This window comes from Balaenoptera borealis (genome assembly GCF_965194805.1).
Source record: "Balaenoptera borealis genome assembly, chromosome: 20".
In the NCBI taxonomy this organism is placed as follows: domain Eukaryota; kingdom Metazoa; phylum Chordata; class Mammalia; order Artiodactyla; family Balaenopteridae; genus Balaenoptera; species Balaenoptera borealis.
The window spans coordinates 46,323,605-46,348,787 of NC_138879.1; the positions used below are offsets into that span (position 1 = coordinate 46,323,605).

At 38.0% G+C, this 25,183-nt stretch overlaps 1 protein-coding gene and 1 long non-coding RNA gene across 11 annotated transcripts in view; both read right to left on the reverse strand.

Moving 5' to 3' along the window:
• SSH2 (slingshot protein phosphatase 2) overlaps positions 1-25,183 on the reverse strand; it is a 246,257-nt gene that overhangs the window by 163,748 nt on the left and 57,326 nt on the right. For 8 of the 10 annotated variants that reach the window (XM_082371839.1, XM_082371844.1, XM_082371840.1 and 5 more), the window contains one exon: positions 18,408-18,488. The exons of the other annotated variants lie outside the window; for them this stretch is intronic. In XM_082371839.1, coding sequence (XP_082227965.1) covers positions 18,408-18,488 — 81 coding nt within the window. The remainder of the gene's footprint in view (positions 1-18,407; positions 18,489-25,183) is intronic. 10 annotated transcript variants of the gene reach the window in all.
• Positions 1,737-5,908, reverse strand: LOC309618318. The gene is made up of 2 exons (XR_014238407.1): positions 2,140-5,908; positions 1,737-1,825 (listed from the first exon to the last, which is right to left on the reverse strand). It is a non-coding gene; the product is annotated as an uncharacterized lncRNA (long non-coding RNA).

The window sequence follows — 25,183 nt, forward strand, 5'->3', positions numbered from 1 at the left end:
GGGACTATGTAGCCCTCCAAGAGCTTCTCTTCTCTCTGAGGAACCCACAATATCTCTACTTATTACTCAGGATGTTTTCCAATCTCAAGTAATAGAAAAAAAAAATCCATCAAAAAGTGGCTTAAGGGACTTCCCTGGTGGCACAGTGGTTAAGAATCCGCCTGCCAATGGAGGGGACATGGGTTCGAGCTCTGGTCCGGGAAGATCCCGCATGCCGTGGAGCAACAAAGCCCGTGCGCCACAACTACTGAGCCCGAGTGCCACAACTACTGAAGCCTGCGTGCCTAGAGCCCGTGCTCTGCAACAAGAGAAGCCACCGCAATAAGAAGAAGCCCGTGCACCACAACGAAGAGTAGCCCCCGCTCTCCACAGCTAGAGAAAGCCCTCGCGCAGCAACGAAGACCCAACGCAGCCAAAAAAAAAAGGCTTAAACAATACAGAAAAGTATCATCTTGATTAATTCAGTAGATGAACTTTATCAAGAATGAAATTTTCCTTATCTTTCTGCTCTGCCATCCTGATTGTTTCAGCACTGCTCTTAGGATAATATGGTCCCAAGATTACTGCCACATTCAAGGTCCATCACATACATACCTAACATCAGTCAGCTGAAGAAAACAGCTCTTCCCCTATGTCTCTTAAGTACAAGGAAAACTGTCCCAGTAGCTTCCTCCCCAACCTCCCCCGACATCTTCTCTCATCTGAACTGGATACATGCTCATTCTTAAGCCAACCTCCAGCAGGGGGATGGTACCCTCTGATTGGCTGTTACATGAAACAACAAATAACCTTTATTTTTCTATTTAAGCCAGTTTCTGTTACTCTCAACCAAGATTCCTGACAAATATATTATCAACCACATTTTCCCATGTGCACCAAGGAGAGGTAAGAGAAGAAAAAAATTTTATTTCCATTTTATTTATTTATTTGTTTCCAATTTTTAATTTCTACTTTACAGGTAGAAAAATTAAAGCACCAACAGGTTAAAATGATAGATCACTATCGTGCTTTGCCCATGAGAATATGTTGCCCCTCACGCAAGCTGGAAAAGTCCAGCACAGATATTGAAGATTACAATAATTTACACACACAAATATATTTTTAAAGCAAAATGTTCCCTAAAATTTCAGTGAAAAAAATTTTATATATCTGCCTTTGAAGTCCAGGACAGTGGAGGGAGGAGAAGACAGGATGTTTTGAACAAATGCCATAGCCTCAAAGAGACACGGTTAAAGAGGGTGTTCAGGTCCACAGAGCTCATTGCTGCCTGTATCACACACTCATTTTGTAGAGTGCAGGCACCTTCCTTATGGTTATCTGCCAAAGGCTCTATTAATTTCAATGCTTCCATACTGATACTACATGGCTGCAAATCAGGCTTTTGTTCAATCTGTCCTTAAACCATTTCCTCCTACCTGTCTGGTTTCTCTATTTTCAGATAGCAAGGCCTGGTTACGGAGATGCTATCCTTGTCCTGGCCACGTAAGAGAAATTCTCATGGGTAAGGCTAGAGTGTTTACATAGTGTCTGAGTTTTAAACACCCGTCATTATAGACTTTGTCCTGCCACATCATATGAAACAAGGCAACTATAATTTGGTCAGAGGTCACAGCCCTAAAAGCAGATTTAGTTCCTGTATGGTAAACCAAGAAGCACTGCTGTTTGCTTCTAGCCTTGCAGCTTAATACTTAACTGCAGTAACTATGCATACTAAATATTTTAATAATCTCATCCTGCGGACATTAGTATTTCTAGATGGCATATTAAAAGATTTTTTCACTTGAATTACTTAGAAAATTTTAATATATAAAAATATATTCCAGGGCTTCCCTGGTGGTGCAGTGGTTGAGAATCCGCCTGCCAATGCAGGCGACACGGGTTCGAGCCCTGGTCTGGGAAGATCCCACGTGCCGCGGAGCAACCGGGCCCGTGAGCCGCAATTACTGAGCCTGCGCGTCTGGAGCTTGTGCTCCGCAACGAAAGGCCGCGATAGTGAGAGGCCCGCGCACCGCGATGAAGAGTGGCCCCCACTCGCCGTAACTAGAGAAAGCCCTTGTGCAGAAATGAAGACCCAACACAGCCATAATAATAAATAAACAAAAAAAAAAAAAAAAAAAAATATATATATATATTCCAAACAAGTATCATTTAGATGGGCTACAATAACCTACAGCATTGAAATCTTAGTGGCTTAAAATAATAAGTTTCTCATTTATGCTATATGTCTGTCTTAGGTTGCTGGAGATTCTGCTCCATGTTACCCTCTCTCATCTGGAACATGACTAGTCACTATGGCAGGGAGAACTGAATATAATGAGTCATGCATCAGCCCTTCAGACTTAAAGGCATCCATCCATCTGGAAGAGACAAAAGTCACATATTTCATTTGCCAAAGCAGTCACATGATCATGCCCAACTCCCAAGGAATTGTAATCCTACCATTATCTGGAATAAGGAGGACCAGAAATATTGGCAAACACAAATGACTACTACAATAAGGATTAGGATACCGTATTATACAAGAAGCAATGTGAGTTAAGAAAAACACAAAAGGTAGTGGTTCATGTAACTGGTAAATCCAAGAGGGATTAAAAAAATGCAATGATGTTATTAGGTCTCTACTTTCTCCTCTCTCTTTGGACTCTACTTGCTTCCTATTCTTAGGCAGACTATCTCAAGGTGGTAGTTAGATGACCACCAACCACACCAAGCATATATCATCCTCTTAATCAGAGAGTCCAGAAAAAAGAACTTAAACTTTTTACTCCAAGCATCCATATATCTCTCAACATGACCCTGACTGGTCCAGCTTGGGTCATGTGCTACCCTGGATCAATCATGGTATCCAAGGAAAAGGGATACTTTGACCAGCCTGACATGGGTCTATGGGCATATGACCATCCCAGTGGTAGAAAAGCAGGGCCAAGTGATTGTCAGCCCCACCAGAATCACATGGAATAGAGCAGATAAGCTCCCAAAATGAAAGAAGACCATACCAAAAATGTAGCAGCTATCTACCCAGAGAACTCTGTTATTTCATTTCCTACCTCATTCCCCTCAACTCTGATGACATGTGTGAGATTAAATTCTACAAACATAAACTCATGTGGTCTTGGTTCACATAGTACAAATTGTTGGTGATGTTAAGCCAGATCAGCTGTAAAAACACATTAGGGAACATATATAGGTAAATCCTGGGACAAAATTTCTTCATTTTGCATAAAGTTCCTCCGAGTACAAACCCAAGCAATTAACAAGGAAATTTCATCTTACAGAACCAATGCAAGGGATGACTATTGAGAAACCCAAATGAATGATAACATGACAACACGATTACTAGGCTTACAAGTAAGAGGGTCAAAGAGTGACTTCCCAAGATCAGCGACAACACGTAGTCATAGTCAGCTAGATTTGAACCTAGCACTTCCCTTGGCAGAGGCAGAAGGTGAAATGGTAACAGGCATCAAACTACAAGCTTTACAGGGCAGTGCTTTCTGGTTTTGTTCACAGATGTACCTTAAGCAACTAGAATAGTGTATACTACATGCTAAGTGGTTGATGAAGAGGAGCAAGGATTAAGTTCCTTTTCCTATTTTAAATAATAGTCAACACATAAAATAAACTTGGTTTTCCTACATTGTCAGTCTTCTAAAATTTCAGTAAACAAATTTCTAGAGGAATAAAATATTCAGTTCCCAGGAAGTTCCAGGTAACACACACTATGACTTGGTACACTCCTCAATATAGCTTCTTGAAGCTGGGCAGGAAAAACACAAAACAATGAAAGAAAAAGAAAAACAGAATGAATGAGTACATTAAAAAACCAACATTGCTATAGCATCTATATGTGAACATTTTTTTACATCAACATAAGCCCACACAACTTTAGGTTTTAGCAGTATGCTACATAACACATTAGTTAATCATTTAAAAGAAGGTAGTTACATATGGTAGAACCTCTGTTTATCTTCCTGCAACAGCTAGGGAAAGCCCTATTTTTGGCCAAGTCCTTCCTTACCTAACACTCTCTCCGCTGCCAGAACAATTTAGCTAATACTTTTGGGTCTTCCATTAGAGCACTGAGTGACAGAAAAGGCAGCTCTGCAGGTGGAGACATCATGTTAGACAAGAGAAAGAACAAAACACAAAGCTCACTTTTATTTTAAAAATGGAATTATCCACCATCTGTGAACCATCTCACCACAGGAAATCTCTGACAAATTCAGTAAGTAAACTTGATTGCAGGGAACTCTCATTGACTACATAAGAAACTTTAAATTTTTCCCTTGGTAGCACTTGGCAGCAAAACTCCCTTTAAAATTCTGCCCTCTTATATTCTCAAGACAGAAGACAAATTTAAACACAAAAGACTTTCCAGGAAGTCTGAATCCACTGCAAACTTTTAGAATAGATTCCCACCTACCCAAACTCCCCAGGACTCTTACATAAAAATGGCATGCTTTAGCCCCTCTCCCTAGTTCCACAAAACAAATCAAAGGCAGAAATGTATAATTTTAGAGAACAGGCTAACAATAACAAAAGTCAGGCAGTGAGAATTTCTATAAGCATGTGATGTGGCAAACTTTAAAGCAGAAGAAAAAACACATTTTCTGTGTACTAATTTCTTAGAAAACATTAAATTGGAAGATCCCAGTTTCCAGGCCTAGAATTACATCTCACTGAATGAAGAAATCAGTGGAATTTAAACCTTTTGTGAAGCTGGAACAATCTATTTTGGAAAAGTAGTTTTAGAGTAGACATTATTAACATTTCAAATACTGTCAACAATTAACCTTGATCAACCTGAAGCTTTGCTCAGCAGTATAATTACAGACATTAGTTATCTAGTATTGCGGGAAACAAAGAGATACAGCCGTTTCCAAGCAACGACTACATTCTATTGATTTCCTGCAAGTGCTGGAAGCCTCTCAAACGCCAGCTTCAAAGCAAAACCATAGCTAGGGTTAAAGCAAGCTACCATTCCTCAGCTTTCATTTCCATCTCCAAGTGACATTTGTGAAATTAAACCTTATACATGATGTTTCTCTACCAGCTGACTAGGCTAGATTCCTACAGTCCAGTGGTGGTGGCTAGACAAGCCCACACGTGACCTCTGGATGGAAAGCTACTCCATGGACCACCAAGAATGGGTGGTTCTCAGAGCAGCAGCTAAACCCTTCATGAGATTATTAGACTGTAACAGTGGCTAACATTTATTAGAGGCTTACAATGTGCCAGGCCTTAATCTAAGTGTTTTGCAGATATTATCTCATTCAATTTTCACAATACCCCATGAGGCAGATATACTATTTATTATCTCCATTCTTTGGATGAAGAAATTGAGACTTAGAGAAGGAAAGTAACTTATCCAGGGTCACACACTCTTCACCACCATACTGCCTTTCTGTCAACTTCCCTCTTATTAAGAGCGCCATTGCCCAACGAATGAGTTAACCAAATCAAATCACAAAAAAACAGTGCCCCAACTGTCTATGGCATGCATGCATGCATAAATAAATAAATAAATAAATAAATTAATTGGAAGTCCATTCTTCATAGTAAAGCCAGGTAGACCTTTTTAAACGGTACCCTATTCATGCCCCCAGCTGAAAACTCTTCAATGGCTTTTTCTTGTCTGAGGAATAAAGACTAAGCTTCTTAATTTACTTTACAAGACTCTGTACCATCTAGCCTGTGCTGACCTCGCCAGCATCATCTTGTGTTATTTCCTCCCTTATTTTCTATGTTCCAACCTCACTGACCTTTTTTTGGTTCCTTGAATAAGTTTCCTGACGTCTAAGTATTTTCTTCCCCATTCTGTCCACCCAACTTTTCTCTGGTTGACTCTGACTCATCTTTCAGAGCACAACTCAAAACACCAGTTCTCCAAGGAAGCCCTCCCTTGACCACTAACCTTAAGCAGGTCAGGTCCCGGCTTGCCGTATTCTCACAGTATGGTGTGCTTTCCTCTTTTCAGAATCTATCACAATCAAAATTTTAAAATTCACTAGCTAAATTAGCTGTTTAATGCCACCTTTCTCTACGAGAATGTAAATTTCCAAGGGAGGAGCCACGTTTGCTGTATGTACCACTGTATATCCCCAACAACCATCACAGTGTCTAGCACATCAGATGTACTCTGTACATATTTGTTGAAAGAATAACTAAGTGAAAGGTAACCATACACACAAAACATGGAAACTAAGGTCATGCCCTTAAGGCATAGGGGCCAGGCAGGGAAGTGTCACGATAGCCAGTGAAGGAAATACCAAGGCCAGTTCTGCTGTGCTTTTGGTGGTTTAAATAGCTCAGGATAGTGCAAAATAGTTCAAAATGGAGGCACGGTACCAGATCAGTGGAAACCAATAATGGGGAAGAAAATGAAGCAGTAGTGCTTATGACTTAATGAGAGATGGAGCTGATCACAAGAACTGGGCCTAACTTTGCATGGTAGAATTTAAATTATTAGGACATAGCACCATCACATGGATTAATATTCCAGTGGATTTTAATTTGTATTTACTTGTTATATGTAGCTCATAACAGGAAGGACCATAAATTCTGAGGGCTAGAATTGCTTAATACAGTACTGGCTGCTCTGTAGCTCACCTTTAAGGCATCTATCTAAAAATGGCTCCAGTGAGGGTCTGCTATGTTAAAGAAGCTCCTTGAGGAGGAAAAAAGCAGTTAAGTAACAAAAAATTTAGAATTTTTGTTTACACACACACCCTCCACCCAAAGACCACTGAACACTTCTACAGATATGAGCTATACACTAATCAGTTCCTGAGTTCGGGACATATTTTGGATATTAACCCCTAATTGGACATATCATTTGCAAATATCTTCTCCCATTCAGTAGGCGGCCTTTTCATTTTGTTGATGATTTCCTTCACTGTGCAAAAGCTTTTTAGTTTGATGTGGTCCCATTTGTTTAATTTTGGTTTTGTTGCCCAGGCTTGAGCAGACAGATCCAAAAATATATTGCTAAGACCAATGTCAAAGAGCATATTGCCTATGTTTTCTTCTAGGAGTTTCATGGTTTCAGGTCTTACATTTAAGTCTTTAATCTATTTTGAGTTTATTTTTATATATGGTGTAAGAAAATGGTCTAGTTTCATTATTTTACATGTAGCTGTCTAGTGCTCCCAACACCACTTATTGAAGACATTGTTTTTCCCTATTGTATATTCTTGCCTCCTTTGTCATAGATTAATTGACCATGTGCATCGGTTTATTTCTGGGCTCTCTATTCTGTTCCCTTGATCTATGTGTCTGTTTTTTTTGTGTGCCAGTATGATACTGTTTTGATTACTATAGCTTTGTAGTATAGTTTGAAGTCAGGGTGCATGATACCTCCAGCTTTGTTCTTCTTTCTTAAGATTGCCTTGGCTATTTGGGGTTTTTTTGTAGTTCCATACTAATTTTAGGATTATTTGTTCCAGTTCTGTGAAAAATGCCATGGTATTTGGATAGGGATTGCATTGAATCTGAAAGTTTGCCATTTGTGAAAACGTGGATGGACCTAGAGGGTATTGTGCTAATAATAAGTGAAATAAGTCAGACAGAGAAAGACAAACACCATGTGATTTCACTTATATATGGACTCTGAAAAACAAAGCACATGAACAAATATAACAAAACAGAAACAGACTCATAGACACAGAGAACAAACTAGTGGTTGCCAGAGGGGAGGAGAGTTAGGAGAGGGGTGGAATAGGTGAAGAGGATTAAAAGGTACAAACTACCGGTTATAAAATAAGTCATGGGGATATAATGTACAGCACAGGGAATACAGTCAGTATAACTTTGTATAGTGCAGAATGTATAAAAATATTGAATCACTATGTTGTACACCTCACACTAATATTCTATGTCAATATACTCCAATAAAAAATTTTTTTAATTTAAAAAAGGACAATATGATATATATTAAATAATAAGTCTCTACCTTACATCTGCTTCCCAGCCAACAAGTTCTTCTCCTTAAAGGGAATTGCTCTTTTTAATTTTTATGTATATTACCAGATACAATCTAAGTGTATTTAAGGATCTAAACATATTCTTTTCCATCTACTATTTTGTTTTTGGGTTTTTTGTTTGTTTTACACAAATGATACACACAATGCTTTGCATCTTGGTGGTGTTGTCTTTTCACAATAGGAGATAATTTCATATTGGTTCATATGGAAACCCTTTGATGGACATCTAGGATATTTCTAATTTTTTCTATTATAAATGATGTTGCAATGAATATCTCTGAATATATGAATTTTTACACATATAGGAATATTTCTGGAGGATAAGTTTCTACTAGTGAAATTTCTGAAGCAAATGTTATGGGCATTCAGAATTTTGACAGATATTTCTAAATTGTCCTCAGTAGCGGTTATTCTAATTTACACCCCACCAAAAATAAATAGCAAAGCTGCTTCCCCTGTGATCCTGCCAACACAATGCAATTATCAAACTTTTTTGATCTTTGCCAATTTTAGAGGTAAAAAATGGTATTGGTTATGAGAACTACTGAATATCTTTTCATATGTTGAAGAGCCATTTATATATCTTTTTCTGTGAAAGTCTGTTAATTTCTTTTGCACATCATTCTATTATGTTTCTGAGCTTTAAAAAAAATTATAGAACACATTATGTATTTTAGAAATTAGATCTTTGTCATGTGTTGAAAATCTTTCTCTCAACATGTTGTTTGTCTTTGACTTTGTTTACAGGATCTTTAATGTAGAATTTTTGACGTTATGTATTTGAATTAATCAATGTTTTCTTTTATGATTTCTGAGTTTCGTGTCATATTTTTAATAAAGGCTTTCCGGCTCCAAGATTATAAAAAAAGTTTCTCCTGTATGTTCTAACTTGTAATATCAATTTTTCTAAATTTAATTCTCTGATCTATCTGTTATTTATTTTGTCATAAGAGTGAGGTAGAGATGCAACTTAATTTTTCCATTTATTTACTTTTTCACTTAACATTTCATATATAATTTCTCATAGAACTATATATCAATAGTTTTCATGTTTTTCATTTTAATGGCTTCATTGAGTTAATATTACCATAGTTTACTTAACCATCTCCTCTCTCCTATTACTAAACATATTCACTAATATGTTAGTACATATACTTTTCTTTTTAAATAATTTCCTCAGAGGAAATTTTCAAGAATTAGATTTCTGGGTCAAAGACTTTGAATGCTGTTATAACTTTTGACTAAACTGTCAAGATTGCAAGGATCTAGTCAATTTATAATCTTCACCAATACAATCATCAAGTAAGATGTATATATGAATATCACACACAAATCTTTTCCAAGCAGAAATTTACACTAGGCACTCTTTACATCTAAACAGTTAGGCTTATAATCCAGAATCTAACAACTTGCATCACACTTCTACAGACTCTGACCAGCCTAAGAATTGTTGTTATTGGGACTTCCCTGGTGGCACAGTGGTTAAGAATCCACCTGCTAATGCAGGGGACATGGGTTTGAGCCCTGGTCCGGGAAGATCCCACATGCCGCAGAGCAACTAAGCCCTTGTGCCACAACTACTGAGCCCGCATGCTGCAACTACTGAAGCCTGCATGCCTAGAGCCCGTGCTCCGCAACAAGAGAAGCCACCGCAACGAGAAGCCTGTGCACCGCAACGAAGAGTGGCCCCCGCTCACCGCAACTAGAGAAAGCCCGCGCACAGCAACAAAGACCAACGCAGCCAAAAATTAAAAAAAAAAAAAAAGTCTTCTTTGGAGAAATGTCTATTCAGATCCTTTGCCCATTAAAAAAAAAAAATTAAAAAAAAAAAAAAGAATTGTTGTTATTTCCTGGGAGGAAAAAGAGCAAGTGAACAAATTCTTCTGGAGCAAAGGGCAATGCAGAGGCCTCTGTTGGAAAACCCTAAGACAGTAACTTGGCAAATCAAGCATTGCAATAGAGTCAGAAGAAGACTGCAGCATTTAAATTCAAGACTGTATTTCACTGTTCCGCTCTGTCCTTTCCCTTCCCAAGAGCAGTTTCCCTTCCTCCTACATTCTTTCCAAGCACCTTGAGGTTCTAGGTACCATCTAACACTTCTTAGTCAGCATCTTCCATGAGCAGTCTTCTGCTTGGTTCCTAGATCAGGGCCTTCAAATTAAGTTCAAGTAAGGACAGGAAATAGGATGTTGATCCAAAGTGGAACATCCACCCCAGCCCATGCGTGTGAAGAGGGCATTTCCTCATGCAAATGCACCTAGTGCATTTACAGCAGAGATTTTCAGCTTCTTTGTGTCTATCAATTGCTGAAATTCATATACTATTGGCCACCCTGTTTGCTCCCCTTTCTCTATGCTGCCTCCTAGGGCTCTTTTTAAAGAAGCATTGTAGGAAGCAAGTTTCTTTCTAAAAAATTATCTTATTGTTATAATTTCTTTATTTATGATGCCCTTCTGGAAATCTGGTACAGTGTCACGGTATGAATGCTGGTCAGACCAGAGAGGAGAGTCACAAACCTGGGGTAGATTCCAAGAACATGTCTAACAGGCAGCATGCATGGTGAGTAGAGCTTTAGGAATCAGACTGGAATTTCACCACTTACTAGATGTGATGCTAAGCAAACTCCTTAACTGTCTTGAACTAAAACATCACCATGTTAGAGAGGCTCTTCTTGATTATCCTTTATCTAAATGGCAATTCTGCCTTGTTATTCTTTATTATTATTTCCCCATTTGTATTTTTCATAGCACTATCACATTTTGTAACTGAATTCTTATTTGTTTTTTATTATGTGTCTTCCCCAATGGACTGTAAGTTCCACAAGTACAGGGTCTGACTTGTTCATCACTGAATACTCATTTCCCAGCACGGTGACTGCCAGAGAGTAGACTCAAGTAATTGTAGAATAAATGAGCTCAGTTTTCTTATCTCTAAAACACGGATAAATAACACTACTCACATCAGAGATGTAATATGAGATAATGAATGTAAAAACATTTAGGATAGAGCCAGGCACATGGTTAGTGCTCAACAAATGTTAGCCATTATTTCATTTATAGTTCTCAGAAAGTCACGGCCTTTGAAATTGTAACTCAACTTTCTTAATTGTAAAGTGAAAGGAAGAATTACTACCCCTTCCCTACCGCCAAAGCACACTGTGAGATTACAAAAACATAAACAAAAGGCATTAGGAGGAACTCAGAAGACAGGATCCATTGAGATTAAGAATTTGTCCAGTTTACAACTCTCCCATGACATCTGTCTTAATCAGGGCCATCCACTGCTCTCTCCAAGGTTAGCAGTTCTTGCCTAATAGCTCTGAAATCACGACTTCACCAGGACTTCACCCCCAGCACTGAGAAAACAGATTACCTGGGAGAGCAAACTAGGGTTGAGAAAGACTGCTTGAGCACAAAAGTGGCAGCACTCTAGAAATTCATAGAAAGAATGGAGAATCAATCCTTCTATAAAATACCCCAGTGATATATCCAATTTCCAGTGATAAATACGATCTTACCTCCTGAAACATGAAACTTGATTGTTATTAAGCTACCTCCTCCTTCTCTACACTTCTAACAACAATGTGTCTCTACAATATTCCAAATTCAGTCTTCAAAAGCCCCCAAATCTGTAATCTTATAATTCCTCTCTAGGGAACTTCTATGAACCACTATTCTTAACTCTGGCTGCACGAAGAAACACGTATGGAGCTTTGTAAAGAATAAAAATGTTGAGCTCATCCAAGACCCACTGAATTAGGAACTTCCTAAAGTGAGATTTGAGTGTCTATATTTTTGAAAAGCTCCACAGATTATTCTGCTGCAAAGCCAGAGCTTGAGACCCACTATGCCATTTGCTCCTGATCTCCTCGCATGAGAATAACAATATTCTATTCAAGGGTAAAGGCAATCCAGCATAAGGTTAAGGGCTCAAGCAGGGAGTGTCAGGCAGACTTGGCTCTCAATGTCAGCACTGTCACATACGTTAGGCAAGTCTCTGTTTCCTCAGCTTTAAATGGGAAATACTAAAAGTACTTAACCTCAAAGACTTGGATTTAAGACTAAATTGTATGAAAATCACTTAACACATCTGGCAAATAGTAAGTGCTCAATAAATTATCTTGCTAACCTTCCAAAGGGTAAATTATTTCCAAACTATAATCTTTAAAAAAAAGTCTGTACTATTTTATTAATGAAAAACCTACAAGTCCTGCCATCTCCTGTTTTGCTTGTTCTCCTAAACCAAAATAAGGGGAAAATATACCTGAGCAGGCCTGACCTCAGATCATGGAAGCAGAATAACTCAGCTAGTTAGAGCTTTTATTTGGTTGATTTTATAAATTAGGCCAAGTTCTTGGTTTCTGCCTGCAATTGTTTAACTGCTACATTCTGTATGTTCTTGTGCTAGATGTCTCAAAAATATGTCTCTGGTCAAAAGGAACAGAAATCAGACCAATACAAATCCAGCACAGGAAAGCAAGATGTGCAGGAAGCATCATTTTCAGATTCCTTTAGCCAAGGCACGACACTACGTGCAACTTGTAAATCATTGTGCTAGGTGCTGTGGCAAATATAAAGATGCATATGAAGACGTTTCTGACCTTTCAAGTAATCACTTTATGAATTTAAATAACATATTTTAGAAGTTGCCACAAGTTAGTCATGCCACAGGCCAAATCAAGGATGGTGAGGAAAAGGAAAGACGGTCAGGATGCCCACTTTTTCCTCCTCCTTCTCTCCAGAGCTAGACTATGAACTAAATTGTGCCCACGGACCACAGTGGCGTTGTCCTGACTCTGCTGAAGACATGATGACATCAGGGAATCCTATATCTGCCTCTGCTCTCAGCACAGGTAATGTGCCAGACCCATAAATTATCTCATTTAATTCTAACAACTCTATGAGACAGGTCCTATTGTTACCCCTGTTTTACAGATGGGGGAAGTAAGGCTTAGAGAAGTGGAGTCACACAGCCAGTGTGACTTACTATGAGCTGGGACTTTGACTCAGGCTGTCAAAACCTTGAACCTGAGCTCTTTAAATATTACATGATGCTTACTCCTGATTCTGGAGGTCAGAGAGGTCATCTAAAGGGCATAGCCTCATGCCCACATCAAAATCATATGGTCAAGAAGTCAGGAGAGTAGTTATCTCTGGGGGGTGATAGCCAGAGGGTGAGTAGTGATTGGAAGGAAGCAAGGAGGGGGTGTTGGAGGAAGGGGGAACTGGTGGAGGGGAGTAGTAATATTCCATTTCTTGATCTAGGTCCAGGTTACAGAGTTTCTTGATGTGTGTTTGTGAAAACTTCAGTTTGTGAAAATTTACGATATAAATAAAAGTACAAAATAAGTGCACTTTTCTGTATGTATATTTTATTTTAATAAAGTTATAATACACAAAGTATAAAAGTGCTCTTTGATTCTTTTCTATGCCAGCTCCTAGCTGTGTTGACACAGGAAGTGTAAGTCTTAATAACCTCATGGAAAACTTTACCCTTCATTGACACAGGTTTACTGAGGATTTGACTTACCTAATTTCAGTATCTTGCTCCTCTTTTAACAGAAGCCTAGCCAAGGAATTTCACTGAATAAAAGTTAATTGCATTGTACCTGAGGTAGTAAATGCATACAGTCAGCTCATTATTCTAATCAATCTCATATTTTATTCTCTCTTCATGTATGTAAACAGATGTTACAAATGTTGCAGATTGGAGCTCTGATTTGGAGGTAAAAAATAATTAGCATAGCTGGAGTTAAAACAGTGGTTCTGAACCCTTGATTCACATTAGAATAATCCTGGGAGCATTTAAAAAATACTAATACCTGGGTCCCACTCACAGAGATCCTGGTTTAACTGGACTGAGGTGAGACCCTGTTATTAAATTATTTTAAAAGGTCACCAGGTGATTCTAACGTGCAGCCATGATGAGAGCCACTGAGTTAAATTATAAAGCTAATTTTTAAAGTAGACTTTGTACCCAAGATTACTACAAACCTCATTTCTCTTCAAATAAATCACTTAAGAGGGTAAGACTTTAAAAAAAGAAAAGTTGAAAACTGTTTCTCATTTGTTATTCTAGGATAAAATAGTCGAGCTATGCTTTATTCTGGAACAAAGTAACATAATTTTAACATCATAGGAGGCTTTCTACCAGTGTTATCATTTGGATCAGACTCCCTCCAAAGGAAAAAATAGGAATACTGTTCATGGTAAAACTATGTTTCTGCCACTAGCAACACTTTTAACCTCTTTTCCGACCAGGTGCCCTAATCAGCAATCTCTTTACTATGCAGCAGAGGTGAGGCAGAAACAATTCAAATCATCCTGAACTCTGGTTGGACAGCTGTTCGCTGTTGGCTAAATGGCCATTTGAAACTCGTAATAAAACCCACATCTCCTTAGCAACGAATTTTCCTTTTTAAATTCTTTTTACATTTGTGTTCATTGGCTAGTGAAATGGTGTCTCTGCAAGGGAGTCTGAAAAAAGAAATAAAAAACACAGTACAGAGAGCTGAAAGGGAGAGAGAGCTGAAAGGGAGAGAGAGCTGAAAGGAAGAGGGTAAATACAAATCATCAGAAATGACCAGATGCATATGCTCGTTGGCCCACATACCATCACCACCTTCCATCCAACCAGTTGGTTATCATTGTATCTGTAGGTTCACCCACAAGCATCTTGCTTGTGCTTACAATCTCTAGAGATTTACAAAAGTAGATTTCCTGACAATAGCGGTTCTCCCCTTCTAAGTGTAGTTTTACTTTCTAAGCCAACAAATCATTCATTGTTTTGATCATTCCATACACCATATTCTAAAACTTAAAACACACAAGAAAAACAGGATGCTTCCAAAGAATCCTGAAGATTAAAGCTCCTTCTATCTTCAATCCATAGGTTGGCGACTATTTTGAACCAGGGCTTATCTTAATGCTAATAACTTTTAAAAATTCTTAAATCCTTCGTCTTGAACTTAGTATTAGCCACGTCATACAGTCTCTCTCTCCCAAAGCCATTCTCCTACCCCACTACAAATGAAAACCCCCACTGAAGTTGCCATCTATTCTGAGACACCTGTCCTGCCCTATAAGAGAATGCAAACCTAAAGTTTAAAAATGTAAAGTATTCTAAACCAAATAGTTTTTACATTTTAGATTTTCCTTTCTTTTCATCTGCCTTCTCCACATTCAGTTCTAGAGGGTAGCTTTCCTTTTTTTTTCTTGTTTTAATAACAGAAGGCTAATAATACCTCTCCCTTTCACTGGGCTATTCAAACATAAAATCTGTTTTGATTGCACAGAGGGAAAATGCATTCCCTACAAGGATATAATATCCAAGCAAAGGAGCGAAATAGACCATAAAAATGATATGACCACCTATATCCATCCTTCTTCCTGCTTGGTAGGGTAGGGGTGGGGTCAGAAGAGGAGAGAAAGGAGAGAAAGAATTAAGTTGTATTCTTAGGAGACAAAGTAACACAACAAGCATTTTCCTGACCTACAGGCTAGGGAAGAAATAACCCTACAATGGTAATGAATCCAGTTGTTTCTAGCTGAACCGCACAATCACCATAATGGGAATCCCAGTTCAGGCAGAGCTCTTCCTCCTTTAAGGCAGGATAGCAGTAGGTATGGGGATGGGAAATTTGAAGAGAACCCTCAGGAGTCTCAGTAGCTGCTGCAGCCACTAGTAACGGAACCTGCTCTAGTCACTGCCTACATTCTTTCTTATCTGGAGCCAAAGTGAAACTCCTGCGCTAGGACCAGTGTCTTCTTCCTCTGTGACCTCTTCCAGTCACACGGTCACCCTGCTCTAGGGCAGGCAGTCCCTCTTCCCATTATGGAGACCTCCAACAACCCTGTGCATAGCAGAGGGAGCAAATAGCTTCTTCTGCTTCTACCCTTTATCTGGTTCCCTAGAGGCTGAGTGGGACTAGAGAAGGGGCAGAGGTCTCTCTACATTCCTCGCCTCTCTTCCGGGAAAGCCCCAGGAGATGTAAGGCAGCCAGCCCTCTTCCAGAGAGAGCCATCCCTTCTTTGCCTCCAGCCAAATTTCTTTCCACTCACCCACAGATTTCTTCTCTTCTCCCCATGTACTGCATTTCCATGAATATCCATAAAACTAATCTGTTGAAGAGTAGATTATACATTCTCCTAGAGTAATTTTAATTTCAGCTTTATTGGGGTAAAACTGACAAGTAAAATTGTAAGATATTTAAAGTGTACATCATGGCGATTTGATATATGAATACATTGTGAAATGATTCCCCCAACTGGTTAACTAACACGTCAGTCACCTCATATGTTTATCTTTTTTTTTTTTTTTTGGTGAGAACATTTAAGTTCTGCTCTTTTAGCAATTTCAATTATAAAATACAATGTTAACTACAGTCGCCATGTTTTACATTAGAGCCTCAGACCTTATTTACCTTATAGCTGGATGTTTGCTCTTAGGGTAGATTTGATATTTTGGGCCTAACTCCCACCGCCTTGGGCCTGGTAATTTGTACATGAGAGTCAATCAATGCTTGGTGAATGAATGAGTGCGTGCATAAGTGAAGGAATGAATATAGCTAACCAAAGTTCACATTTCTGTTATTCCAAGGTTTATTGAAAAAGTTCTTTATCTTCTACTCTTCATTACGACAGTTAACTTCTATCTCAAATAGTTATCAAGATCCCGTACCGCTTCCTTTGAAAAAAAATTCGAAGTGGGCATTTCAGTCAGTTTGCTCTGCAAAAAATTTTGTTTTCAAGTTTAAGCCTTCAAATTGGGAAGGAGCTTTTCAATCTCCTTTGATGTTGGGGTGGGAATGGGAAGGTGAGAAAAGAAAAAAAAAAGTGTGGAAAACACTTCTTGAGCACACAAAACAGGAGGAAGATCCAGTACCTTTATAGGTAAAGCCAGCCAAATACATGTAACCACTTTTGCCTCTTGAAGAAGAAAAGACAACAAACCTGACTTAAATGAATGAAAGTTCTGGCAATAAAATCAAGCAATCCTGAGTAATCTGCAAATATATATACCCATCTAATTTTTTCTAAGAGAGAAAACTATTAAAACTAGAGTCTTTTCCCCACATGTCCAACTTCATAAAAATATTCTTTATGTGGACTGCCATGCACTGACCTCTGTAAGACAAAATCAGCCAAAACAATAAGCCAGTCCAAGTCTAGAAGACTCCACTGCAGACTGAACAGGATAAATCTTGTAAGGCACTATATATAAGGAGACTGGTACACATTCCATCACTGAAGATGCTGCCTGCTGATAATGAGCTCACTGATGGCTGTCAGCTGAGACCTGATGTCAGCGCTGCCCCTGATTATCACACAACGTTGGGCAAAGAATATAGCATTTCCACCCTCAGTCTGTCATCTGAAAAATGTTGATAATAAATGAGTGTTCATATGAATTCATCAGTTAATGTTTTCAAGTACTAGGGAAGTGAGCACCACTCCAGCTATTAGTGAGTCACAATAACTGACTTCATGCCATTTCAGACTCTTAGTCAATGCTGAATGAAGTGCAACCAGATAAATCAACATAACGGTTGAATGAGGTCTTAAAATAGTGATCACCTTCACTGTGCCATGAAGGTGAAGTAAAGACAGTTTAAAAGCAGGCAGTACTATGGTGATATACTTGAGAGGCACAGCTTCATTCAAGAGAGAGTTTCCATTGATGAAACTTCAGCGATATTTATAGAATACCTACTATGCACAATAAGCATTCTGGAATAGACAGAACTCAGATTTTATCATCAAGGTTTGTAGAACTTAGTTTTAGCCATGGCTAGCAAAGGCAGTTATCCTATTGGAAGCGATACGTAGTTAATTTAAGTCATTCTCTAACTTCAGCCTGATTCTGTGGGTAATTTGCAATAATTAAGCAACTCTGCTGGGGGTCAGATGAGATCAATACAATTTATAACACCTCATGAAATGTAGTGAGATAGTTCTGCATTTGAGATGATCTGGCTGACTCTCTAGTCTAGGATTTATAACATTTCTTTGGCTTAACATTATCAACAGCCAGGATATGTTAGGTCTTTGTATGTGGGGAATAAAGGTCCAGTGGCAGCACCAATACCAAGCAGTTGTCACAGGCAAAAGGCCATAAAAAAAAATGTGAAAAACCCACAAAAACAATCATATTCCTTAGTGAAGGAGATTCAAGGTTTCAGGGTGCAACATTTATCTACTTTGAGAGATATGCTTTGAATGGAGATTATTACGCATACAAATATACCATACTATTTATACATACACTCATTCCAAGTCACTTATTTGCCTTCCCAGGCTATTTGGCTGAGTGAGGCCAAATAGATAAAATAATAGGCATTATCTCAGATGCATTTAAGAGCCAAATTTACTCAAAAAGCTCTCACTTGAATCACCAAAGGCTGTATAAAGACAAATACCTACGTACATTGGAATCACTAAAGATTTCTGATTCTTCACATTCACAGCAAAGTAACGCTGCGGATTCACTGTCTTCCAAATGAGAGCTCTGTAATACAAACAAGATCATTTCAGAGATCCAGATAACGGGGCCATAAGCATAAGGGAAAAGGCCAGCAGAAATCACTGTGTCAGTGTTAGCCCACAGGTGAGAAGGTGCAATTCTGATTAGTAACGGCTGTTTTGAAGAGAATAAAGCCAACAAGGTGATTGGTTAGGAAAATTGAGGAATATTTGAGTAGCAGAAGCATTTTTCGTGGTTTCCAATTTGGGCAATGGGATGTCCTTTTTCTGTAAAGATGGTGCTACTAAACCTTCAGAGTATGTACTCTGCACTTTTTCCAGAATGGGGTAGGTTTGTGTTCACTTACCCTCATATTCAAAGGTCTATATTTGATGACTGTTTGGAGACAGGCTTTAGAATGTAACATAACACATGATTAAGGGATCTAACTACCAGCCTGGCCTCATTAGCCCTCTGCTAACAAATGTTTATAAGAAGAGCCAAGAAACATGCCCTACCCAAGTCCTACTGACAGATGCCAGAAAACAATTTAAAACATTTCTTCCACTCTCCAATCTCTTTTTCAAAATCTGTCTGGAAGACAGACAAGAAAAATGAGACAAAGGAGTGAAACATTGAGCTGGTAACACAAGAGTATTTTTCCCTTATGACTAACAGCAACACAAAAAAGAGAAGAGAAAAAGCTCCAACTCTGACCCATTAAGTTCCTTCAAATGTTTGCTGTTTGGGTAACAGCTGCTGGAAACTGAGTTATTCCTACATAGAGATATATAAACTTATGCCATCAAAACTTCACACTACCATATGATCCACCAAACCCACTTCTGGGTATAAATCCAAAGGAATTGAAATCAGGATCTCGAAGAGACATCTGCACTCCCATGTGCACTGCAGCATTATTCACAATAACCAAGATATGGAAACAACCCAAATGTCTATTGACAGACAGATGGGTAAAGAAAATGTGGTATATACCTACAATGGGATATTATTCAGCCTTAAAAAAAGGAGGAAATCCTGCCATATGTGACAACATGGATGAGCCTGGAGGACATTATGATCAGTGAAATATGCCAGTCACAGAAGGACAAATATGCATTATTCCACTTATTTGAGGTATCTAAAATAATCCAACTCACAGTAGCACAGAGTAGAATGGTGGTTGCCAGGGGTTTGAGGGGAAGGAGGAAAAGGGGAGTTGTTTAAAGGGTATAAAGTTTCAGTTATGCAAATGATTACGTTTTAGAGATCTGCTGTACAACATGGGGCCTACTGTTAACAATACTGTGCGTTAAAATTTTTTGTTAAGAGGGTAGATCTCATGTTAAATGTTCTTACCGCAAAACAAACAACCACAACAAAACCCCTAAGGGGCACAAGGAAACTTTTGGAGGTAATAGATATGTTTATTTACCTTTATTTTAATGATGGTTTCATGGGTGTACGCATTTGTCCAAACTCATCAAACTGTATACATTAACTACGTCAAGTTTTTGTTTATCAATTACATCTCAATAAAGCTATTAAACAAAAAACTTCTCACTACCAGTGGCTGAAACTTAATCACATACAACTACTTTATGGTTAGCATGGTTGACTCATATTTTGTATTTTCAAAACTGAGACTGTGTTTCAACTCACAGAATACCTGCAGAGACTGAGTTTTAGAGTGCAAATAAACAAAGTAAAGTTCAGAGTTCCTACTTCTCCTAACTGCCTTCTCGTGGTTAACTTCCTTCTTACTTTTTTCCTACCCTGATCCTTTGCCTACTTTTGGTTTTTGTCCTTACAACCAGGTCTCATATTCCATTTCTCCTCCCTCTTCCTCTTTCAGAAAATAAACAGAAACAACTAAATATTTAAAATCATTTTTAGGTCCTGCAAATGCAAAGTCTCTTTATTCCTTACTCCCTTGCATTTTGGAGGAGGAAAAAATAAGAATATTTACACTCCTTTGTCTTTTCAAAAAGAAAAAAATCAGTCTGCAAAATATGTGAATACTTCTAATATTAGAAAAGCTAAAGGCTTAATAAATAACAAACAAAATACCTGAAGGAATAAGGTAGAGATCAAAGCTGCTTTCAGTTCTCCCAAATTCCCATATCACAACAAAATGATAACATAGATAATATTAAGCATATCAAAAATGGCTTGTCATTGTCAAGGTGTACATAAACTGAAAAAAGTACACATTAATTAATCCAAATTATACTAATTAAGATTTTTAAGTTTTCATTCTTGTATATACTTCAGCATGTTTACATGAGCTCTTTCAAAATGACATTTCAAGAAAGAGATTCTTTTATATAAAATGGAATATTACTCGGCCATAAAAAAGAATGAAATTCTGCCATTTGCAACAACATGGATAGACATGGAGTGTATTATGCTTAGTAAAATAAGTCAGACAGAGAAAGACAAATATGGTATGTAATCACTTATATGTGGAGTCTAAAAAATAAAACAAATGTATATAACAAAACAGAAACAGACTCACAGATATAGAAAACAAACTAGTAGATACCAGAGGAAGGGAAGGAGGAGGAGCAAGATAGGGGTATGGGATTAAGAGATACAAACTACTATGTATAAAGTAGATAAGCAACAAGGATATACTGTGCAACATAGGGAAATTATAGCCATTATTTTGTAATAACTTTAAAGGGAGTATAATCTATAAAAATACTGAATCACTATGCTGTACATCTGAAGCTAATATAATATTGTAAATCAACTATATTTCAATTAAAAAAAGAGGTCCTATAATGACACTTGCATTCCTAAAGTTATTTTAAGACTTTACTGCATACTTATTAATTGAAATTCAATTCATTAAGATACAAGGTATCAATTTAAGTGTGCTGGTAGCATTAAAAATAATTGGTTCGTGGAACAAGTATTTACTTGCAACCAACGTATTTAATTCTAAATTAAATCCTAAGAATCCTAAAGGAAGACAATATTTCTATTTCTTTCCTCTGCTTTCTGAGGTACTTGGTAATTCCAATTCCTGAGTTGTTTCTGGGTTCTGCAGATTGAACTGTCTTGCTTATGACTATTCATAGAAGGAACTTTCACATACTGAGTTATGGGGACGTCATTCTAGCTTGTACATGATTTAACTTGAATTTTATGCTAATTTTATAAGCCTTTTGTGGCCTATCAAACATACATTGTACATCTGCTTTAATCACTTAAAAAAAAGGTGCATTTACCAGAAGTAAGGAATGTCCATGTTAAAAATAAAGATTAAATGCCTCCCTTCCTGGGACGCCAATGCTGGTACTCCTTCGATGATAAAAGTTCCTTCCCAGGTGCCAAGGCCATATTGATTTGCTGTGTACATGCTGATCTGGTTTTTTTTTTTAAACCTTGAAGAAATGTATCTCTGACTTGTCTGATGTTCTTTGTTCTGACAAGATATAAAACTGTGCTAAAAACCATGCTCCTCCAGAGCAGTTCTTCAGGGTTATCTGAGAGGCTGTCTCTTGGGCTATAGTCCTCAGTTTGGTTCGCATAAAACTCTTTTTTATTCCTATTACAGACTGTTTATTGATTATTTTTGTTGACATTATAAAGGATTTATTCTGAGAATGAATGCTTAGGAACTCTATTAATATAATTTAGCATGTAATTAAGAAAAAAATAAATGATTATCTAATAGATAGTAAAAGATACTGATAAAATTAACAGTCATTTTTAGTTTCAAACATTTTTAGTAAGCTAGGAACAAAAGATGTTTCCTTAAACTCACTCCCTAGGTGAGTTTAGTTTATATCTAGTACTTCTCAGGTTGGTAGGCCCTTGCCTCAACCTGGTCTTGCCTGAATTTCATGTTGTACAAAATCCTCCAGTGTTTCTTCTAACATGAGGACAGTGATCATGCCTAGTTTGTAGTGCAGATATCAATTCTTTTCCCTTCTTTCTCTTCCTTTTTTTTCCCTCCCTCCTTCCTTCCTTCCTTTTTATTATTGTTATTTATTTATTTATTTTTAAACCCATTTGCTTATTTATTTATTTTTGGCTGTGTTGGGTCTTCCTTTCTGTGCGAGGGCTTTCTCTAGTTGCGGCGAGCGGGGGCCACTCTTCATCGCGGTGCGCGGGCCTCTCACTATCGCGGCCTCTCTTGTTTCGGAGCACAGGCTCCAGACGCGCAGGCTCACGTCTGCCAGTTGTTGTGGCTCACGGGCCCAGTTGCTCCACGGCATGTGGGATCTTCCCAGACCAGGGCTCGAACCCGTGGTCCCTGCATTAGCAGGCAGATTCTCAACCACTGCGCCACCAGGGAAGCCCCTTCCTTCCTTTTTAAATAACCCTTTGACCATTTTTAGTAGGAATTTTTAAGACAATAAAGTCAAACTAATATTCTTGCACTGGAAGTACCAAGCCCAAATCTTAACTAAACTAAATTGAGTTCATATCCTGGTTCTGCCACTTACTAGTCATGTGGTGTTGAACACATTACTTAATCTCTCTGAGCTCAATTTCCTCATCCATAAAAATGGGCACAACAATAGCATCTATCTAATAGGGTCACTGGAAAAATTGTATGAGAGATAATCTAAGAAAAACACTTAGCATAACTTAGCTACTCATGTTGGTAATACTATAATAGTAATATTACTATAATAATAATCTCCTCCCTAAATGTAAAAGACTTACACATTTGGGCTAAATTCTCTTTCAAAGAAAATTTTGCCATCTAGGGAAATTTTGCTTCTATAATAGAAAATTATAAGTGTTTCACTTCTAAATCTAGACAATTTTGTATTCCCTACATAACCCTAAAGTATTGAGCTCACAATGAGTTATTCATTACCATTTATTGTATCCCTACTGTGTACTAAGCACTTCACTTGGTCCTGGATTAGCTATAGTAAAACTCCAAACAAAAAGGGAAAGATAACTGAACAGGTTCCAAAAAGACTTTTTAGTTTTTATGGAGATGCAAAAACCACAAAGATAAGAATATGGCTCTGTGGAAATATGCCCCTTTGGTCAAGTATCATTTGGAGAAAAACAGGGGCTAAGATTGTTGGTTAGGAAAACACATCCGTATATAACAAGAAGTTTCAATCCAGAACAGCTTCTGAGCAACAATTATAGTAATAAAATGTTGCAATCTTTATATGGAACTTATGACGTAAAGCCTCATGTACTACGGAGGATGTTTTGAAGAGTGTTAAAATCTAACTTGTGCAGTTACCTAACAATCTGCAAGCAGAAGTCTTAAAAAATAATCCCAAAAGAGTCAAAACCTATTCCTACTGTTGTCTCTTTTATTCTATTTTTGTTACAGGTTATGTGATTTGAAGAAGTAGAAAACATTAACTATTATTACATTTCTATCTTTCCTTTTTTCCTGCATCTTTTCTCCCCCCAACTCTTTTAGGGGTTCTAATTAAGTGAAGAGATCGCAGTTGTTCCTTCTTTTCTCTTTTTTTTGGCTGCGTTGGGTCTTCGTTGCTGCGCGAGGGCTTTCTCTAGTTGTGGAGAGCAGGGGCTACTCTTCATTGTGGTGCACGGGCTTCTCATTGCGGTGCCTTCTCTTGTTGCGGAGCATGGGCTCTAGGCGCACAGGTTTCAGTAGTTGCAGCACGTGGGCTCAGTAGTTGTGGCTCATGGGCTCTAGAGTGCAGGCTCAGTAGTTGCAGCACGGCTTAGTTGCTCCGCAGCATGTGGGATCTTCCCGGACCAGGGCTCAAACCCATGTCCCCTGCATCGGCAGGCGGATTCTTAACCACTGCGCCACCAGGGAAGTCCCTGCAGTTGTTCTTAAAGAACTAGAGACTCTGAAAATATACTTTGGACATCAAACAATAAAATACGTGTGTACCCTAAAGTCTGATGACCACTTTGGGACTAAGAGCTTTTAACCTTTAAAGGTCAAGACAAGAAGTAGGTCTTATTTATCCTGACACTTACGTGTAACTGGATTGAACAAAGCAACTTCATAGCCTAAGGATGACCCAGCTGAGAAAACTCTCTCTGCAGTCCCTAACCCCAAGTTACACATTTAAAACCATTCTTTCTTTTCTTTCTTTTTAAAAAATTACATTCCCATGACTTATCTATTTTAGAAGTTTGCACCTTTTGACTCCCTCACCCATTCTGCCCACTCTCTGCCTCCGGCAACTACCAACCTGTTGTCTGTATCTGCGAACTTAGTAAAAAACATTATTTCAATATGTACGTGGTAAACAAGATTCAGAAGGTGTCAGAGAGTATTTATTTTCCTCCCATCACTGTCCCCCACACCTCCTAGTTCTCTACAACCCCATTCCCAGAAGTAGTCACTATGCTAGTTTCTTGGGATATCTTTTCAGAGATATACTGTACACATACAAGCATTACATGTGTATATATCCTTTCTCTAAAATATACAATGGAAACACACTGCACCTATTTTTCTGTTGCTGCCTTTTTAACGAATCTTTGTTTAAAATTTTTAAAATTGTGGTAAAATAACATAAAATTTACCATCTTAAACATTTTCAAGTGTAGAGTTCATTAGTGTTAAGCATATTCACGTTGTTGTTCAACCAATCTCTGGAACTTTTTCATCTTGCAAAACTAAAACACTACACCCATTAAAAAAAAATTCTTCATTTCCTTAGAAGAAGTAAAACTGTCACTGTTTGCAGATGACATGATACTATACATAGAGAATCCTAAAGATGCCACCAGAAAACTACTAGAGCTAATCAATGAATTTGGTA